The 6317-nt window shown below is 54.7% G+C and overlaps 1 protein-coding gene across 1 annotated transcript; it reads left to right on the top strand.

The window, feature by feature from the left end:
* The first annotated feature begins 1273 nt into the window (after nucleotides 1–1273).
* Nucleotides 1274–5568, top strand: MED9 (mediator complex subunit 9). Its single transcript, XM_065031334.1, has 2 exons — nucleotides 1274–1472; nucleotides 4747–5568. The coding sequence occupies exons 1-2, from the start codon at nucleotides 1318–1320 to the stop codon at nucleotides 4961–4963; spliced, it is 372 nt and encodes a 123-aa protein (XP_064887406.1). The 5' UTR covers nucleotides 1274–1317; the 3' UTR covers nucleotides 4964–5568.
* Nucleotides 5569–6317: the final 749 nt, after the last annotated feature.

Below are 6317 nucleotides of genomic sequence, written 5' to 3'. Positions count from 1 at the left end.
ATGCACACAGGCTTGGGACACTGATCTGAGCACTCTGAGGGGCTGGGAGCCACTGCCAGCCCAGTGCAGGATGGTCAGTGGAACCCACTGCCAGCCCAGTGCAGGATGGTCACTGGAACCCACTGCCAGACCAGTGCGGGATGGTCAGTGGAACCCACTGCCAGCCCAGTGCAGAATGGTCAGTGGAACCCGCTGCCAGCCCAGTGCAGGATGGTCACTGGAACCCACTGCCAGACCAGTGCGGGATGGTCAGTGGAACCCGCTGCCAGCCCAGTGCGGGATGGTCACTGGAACCCGCTGCCAGCCCAGTGCGGGATGGTCAGTGGAACCCACTGCCAGCCCAGTGCAGGATGGTCACTGGAACCCACTGCCAGACCAGTGCGGGATGGTCAGTGGAACCCGCTGCCAGCCCAGTGCGGGATGGTCAGTGGAACCCGCTGCCAGACCAGTGCGGGATGGTCAGTGGAACCCACTGCCAGCCCAGTGCAGGATGGTCACTGGAACCCACTGCCAGACCAGTGCGGGATGGTCAGTGGAACCCGCTGCCAGCCCAGTGCGGGATGGCCACTGGAACCCGCTGCCAGCCCAGTGCGGGATGGTCAGTGGAACCCGCTGCCAGCCCAGTGCGGGATGGTCAGTGGAACCCGCTGCCAGACCAGTGCGGGATGGTCAGTGGAACCCACTGCCAGACCAGTGCAGGATGGTCACTGGAACCCACTGCCAGTCCAGTGCAGGATGGTCACTGGGAGTCACTGCCAGACCAATGCGGGATGGTCATGGGCACCTCTTCTCCTTGCTCTGCCCTCAGGGTGCGGGACCCCCCCCCGCTCTGTCCTTTCTCCCACCTCCTGCATGGAGCTTGGTCCTGCCCTGGGGGGAAAGGGAGATTGGTGGAGGGGTCACAGAGGCATGGCCCAAGCTCAGGCTTAGGCCCAGGTTCAGCCCAAGCTCTGACTCTGACCCAGCCCCGGTCCTGGTCCTGGTCCTGGGTCCAGCTCAGGCCTAGGCCAAGCCCTGGCCTCAACCTCAGTTCAGACCAGACCCACACCTGGCCCACGCTCAGGCCCCGGTGCAAACCCAGGCCCGAGATAAGGGGAAAGCTGCCGCCCAGACACCAGCACAGGCCCAGGCTAAATTCAGGGGAAGGCCCAGGCCAGGCCTAAGCCCAGACCAGACTCCAGCACAGGCCCAGGCCCAAGGCCAAGCTCAAGCTCAAGCTCAGCAGAAGGCCCCGGCGCAGGCGGCTGGCGGGGTGGGCCGGCCTGTCCGAGCTCCGCCCCGCTCCGTCACTGCTCGGCGCCGCGGGTCGGGGCCGCCATGGCCGCGGGGACCGGGGCCGCTGGTGCCGCCCGCGCCGCCGCCGAGGAGCCGCCGGCACCGGAGCCGTCGGTCGAGCAGAAGCCGCCGCTGCCGCCGCCGCCCGCGCAGGAGGAGTTCTCCTTCCTGCCGCTTGTCCACGACATCATCAAATGGTAACGGCGGCCACGGGCACACCGGGGCCTCCCCCCGTCCCTCGGGGCACCGCTTTGCTGCCCGCACCGAGCCCGGGTACCTGTAGAGACGGTGTAGAGGAGGGAACGGAGCTGGCGAGGGGCTGGAGCACAGCCAGGCTGGAGCTGGTGGAGGGATGTACAGCTGGAGCTGAGGGCTGGGACTCCACAGGTGTTTTGTGTCTGGGTCCTGCAGACCCGGTCAGGGGAGCAGCTGAGGGACCTGGGGGGTTCAGCTGGAGAACAGGAGCTGAGGGGAGGCTTTCTGATCTCTGAACTGCCTGAAAGGAGCTTGGAGCAAGGGGGGGTCGGGCTCTGCTCCCCAGGAACAAGCGCCAGGAGCAGAGGAAACGGCCTCAAGTTGCGCCAGAGGGGGTTTATATTGGATATCAGGTAAAAATTCTTAACGGAAAGGACTGTCAGGCATTGGAACAGGCTGCCCAGGGCAGTGCTGGAGTCACCATCCCTGGAGGGGTTTAAAAGGTGTTTAGACGAGGTTCTTAGGGACATGGGTTAGCTCTAGAATTAGGTTATGGTTGGACTGGATGATCCTGAGGGTCTCTTGCAACTGAAATTATTGTATCCCTGACCCCCAGCGCCCTCGGGGTGCTCTGGGTGGGGAGCAGCACCATGGGGTCACCCCTTTAACGTTTTCCCACCCCCAACATCCTCAGGATGCCCTGGACAAGGAGTGGGGCAGTGGGATCACTCTCTAATGATGTTGTCCAGCCCCTAGCGTCCCTGAGTGGGCAGCATGGCAATGGGATCCTCCTTCTAATTCTGCTTTCCAACCAGCAGCATACTCGGAGTGCCCTTAATGGGGAGCAGGGAAATGGGTTCACCCCTCCAGTGTCCCGGTGTCTCCTTTGCCCTTTTTCTCCCATCAGTAGTTCCTGGGAAGGGTGTTGGACGGAGCTGGCACAGCCCCAAGTGCATCACTGCTCCGAGTCACCCCAGGACCTGGCCGGTATTGGGGTCACCTGGGCGCTGCAGCCGCTCTGATGGCCCAGGTACCCCCGAGTGTCATCCTTGTGCTGGGTTATTGCTTCAGATAGCTTAACAGTTTGGCTCTTTGCAGCCTCAGAAGGCACAGGCCGTGCTGGAACTGGCTTGTGTCCTGCTGATGTTTCCCTTGTGTCAGGGAGGTCTGAAAGGTGAGAAAGGTTCAGTGCTTCACAACTCTGCTGCCCGAGCACCATGGCAGGGAAAGACTGAATACATCCTGACACAGCGGTCTGGATACAGAATGGGCATGAGAGCACAAACCCTCAGATTTCCCTCAGTCTCCCCGTTGTGCTGGACGTGGGCGTTTGTCCCCGAACTCGATTCTGCCTGATCTGTCTGGACCAGAGAAGTGATGCTAAGCCCATTGCCAAGTGCATGTGTGTACTTAAATAAAGTGGGCAGTAGCCATGGGCTGAGGCCTCCCAGATTCCCGTGTGGCACTGAGCAAGTCACGGTGACCCGCAGATGACAGTCCCTGGAGTATCTTGTGCCTGGTCCCACTGAGCCACCCACTCCCGCTACCCAGTTACCTGCCTCAGCGTCACACACGGCATTTTCTGGTTGGCCTGAACAGACGTAGGTACACTGAGCAGTGCTGCAGTCGAGTAGAACCACAGAGGCAAAGGGTGAGATATGTTCCCTCGCATCCCTGACAGATGGCAAATGTATTATCCTTTAACACTGCTGCTGGTTGCACAGCCCAACCCCGCTGTTTTGACACTGGCTCTGCCGTGAAGACACATCTCCAAGGTGACTCTGCGCTCGGGAGCAAGGATGTATTGCGTAAATTTGCTTACATTCAAGGGCATGTGCTCTTTATTGTTGTTTGGGTCCCGAGAAAGTTTTCCCAGGGAGGATTTGCTGATGTTTTCACCCTTGTACAGTCAAGTGGCATTCCAACGCATGGCTCCACCACCGGTGGGTTGTGCTGGTTTAATAAAGAACGTTGAGCCTTAAGGCAGGCCCCTGTGTGTCCATGAGCACAGGCTGTGGTCGGACGTTGCGGTGAGTCCTGCGTTACTGTAGGGCAGCTGCAGCCTCTTCCCACCTCTTCTCACCCCTGCCTGTCCGTGCCCACAAAGAGGGAGTCGCTTCAGTGGCTTGATCCAGCAGGAAAACCACCCACCAGTGGACAAAAAACCAAAAGCTGAAATAATGATTCCTCCAGATCAATGAGCTGGACAGGCAGCCGTCAGTTCTCTACGTGTGGGGAAGGGAACAAGACTTGGGGAGAGCTGAAGTGGGGAGGACGTTGCTCGCAAAGCCGTCATCCATAAAGGCAGCGTCAGCCCATCCTTCCCCCGCTGTGCCACGGTTTTGTGTGTGTGCCTGTGTTTTTCCACTGCCGACCTGACCGTGGATGCCTGCATAATGGGGATACATTAGAGTACGAGCTGTGGTTTTATTTAGAAGGGAGTGATGAATATTTTGTTCCAGCAGGCTTTTGAAACGAACGGCGGCCATCTGGTTAAAAGTTTTGCTCTCAGCCATGTCACGATTCCCCAAAGTTATAATCGAGTGCCTCTCTGTCTTGGTCATGCCAAGCAGGTTTATTTTTAGGTCTGGCTATTGAACAGGCTCCTGGTTTTCAAAGACCATTAGAATCCCACTCCTGTTATTAACAGGAACCCTATAAGTGCAGATTCGCAATTGACTGGAATCAGTAAAACTTTTTGCTGGTGCTAACGAAGCTGAGGCAGATACTAATGAGGGTTTGAGGGCAGACGCTGCGTCAGACAACACTGATCCTTGAAAAGCACAGAGCTTACTGCAGAACCAGTTGTGCTGCTCTTAAAAATAACGAAAAAAAAAGCCGTCGCTTCTCTTTTATTATATACACATCCCCAGACAGTTGTGTTAAAGCTCCAAAGTACCATTTTCTCTGCCATTGGATACTCTCTGATACTTTGGGGAGCAGTTTCTGTTTTCCACTGTCAAGCTGTTTGATTGCATTGATTTTTTTGTATTACAGCAGCAACAGGTCACGGGTGAAACTGAGAAGCTTTTTCCAGGTGCCTGCATACAACACACATACATAATCTTAACTTCCTCAGAGAGAGATATGGGAGTTCAAACAGAGGGAGAATTTACCCTGCTCTGTGGTCATGTTTTAAAACTACAGACTTGAAAGTTTTCCAGTGAATTCCAGTTTAAGCCCAGATTGTACTGGAAATGACAGTCAGCTTTATGGGCTGAAGGGGCATTTCCAGTAGGAGAATTCAACAATATCTTGATTTTCTCTCCTCTGCAGCATGGACAAGGACAGCCAGGATGTTCACCAGGTGCTGAACGAGCTCAAGAACAAGTTCCAGGAGATGAGGAAGCTGATCAGCTCCATGCCCGGCATCGGGGTGAGCCCGGAGCAGCAGCAGCAGCAGCTGCAGAACCTGCGGGAGCAGGTCCGGACCAAAAACGAGTTGCTGCAGAAGTACAAGAGCCTTTGCATGTTTGAAATCCCCAAAGAGTAGTGCAGCTCAGCTCTCCGGGTCCGAGGCACCTCCTCTTCCGGCCGAACAGGAGAGAACAAGGTGGCAGGAGTTTACTTTTCTTTCTTTTATGCTTTTTTTTTTTTGCTCACGTTGCTCTGAAGTTGTGTCTGTGTGGATCACAGGCGTATGACACTGAACCAGAACACCGTGTGCTACACATATGGTGATTACAGCTGTACGTTCACTTTGATCTGCTGTAGGACTGTGCATTTATATATGCATCCCTTTTGTTTTCTCTTGGGGTGTTTTTTGTTTGGTTTGGGGTTTTTTTTATATTCAAGCAAGCAGGAGACGTTATGTTTTCTCCTCACTAAGGGTCAAAGTACCTGCTGGGTAACTTCAACAAGAAAAAGAAGGCATTTTCCACATTATTTTTCACTTCTGAACTGACACAAGTAGCCAGACATCAAAAGGAAGCATAACAGGGAAGTGTGAGCTGTCTGGCCCTGCTCCTGGAAAGAGTCTCTGGGGCACTTTCCAGGCTGTGTCAAAAGGGGAATGGTTGCCTTCAATCACTTTTGTGTTTCTCTTTTTAAACAAGTGATGGTTGTGTCTGAGATGAGTAAAGATGTAGAAATTCCAAACTGCTCCTCTTGTGTATTCACTGTGGGATGTGGGCTGAGGAGGGGCGGAACTTTGCCAGCACGGAGGACGTGCGTAGCCCAGCTCCTTTGTCTTTATATCATTTTTTTGGAAACGGGGTGACTTGCGGGGGGGAAAGCGAAGCAGGGACTGCCGGGGGGATGGATTTTGGTAGGCTTTGGGTGCGTAAATCTCCTTGGCTGAGTGCAGCTTGTAGGCAGTACATTGGGCACGTTGCTCTTAAAACAGAGGAGGGACAAGCAGAATTGAAGCAAAAGCCATAAATGACAATGGCTTTTAGTTATTCCATACATGACAGAAGTCCGGCTCAACAGGACGGGTCAGTTCCACATTTGAAGTGCCCCAGGGGCTTCCCACAACCAAGTATTTGAGCGGCTTGAACATTTGCAAGCAGCTGATGGAACGTTCCCCGAAGTTGGATTTTAGGGCTCACTGTCCTGCTGTTCGCTCCTACGGCAGCTGATAACAACCTGGTGAGCAGCACCGTATCTCACCGCCTAACGAAAGATGTGACCTTGAACATCACATTTCTCTGAGTTCTGCTGAAAAGATGATCCAGGTCAGTAGTGGAAGAGGTGAAAAACCAGCTAGTGAAATACAATATCCATTGAGAACCAGCATCCAGCACCAGGTAGCACTTGTGCCTTCAAAAGAAGAGAAGCAAAGTGTGTTTGGGGAGGATTTTCCTTTTCTAAACCAAGAGGTGAGTAATTCTGCTCACTGGGACTCA

Source organism: Columba livia, chromosome 15 (assembly GCF_036013475.1).
Source record: "Columba livia isolate bColLiv1 breed racing homer chromosome 15, bColLiv1.pat.W.v2, whole genome shotgun sequence".
Lineage (NCBI taxonomy): Eukaryota > Metazoa > Chordata > Aves > Columbiformes > Columbidae > Columba > Columba livia.
Note: the sequence above shows the minus strand (reverse complement) of the source record. Positions and strands in the feature narration are given on the sequence as shown.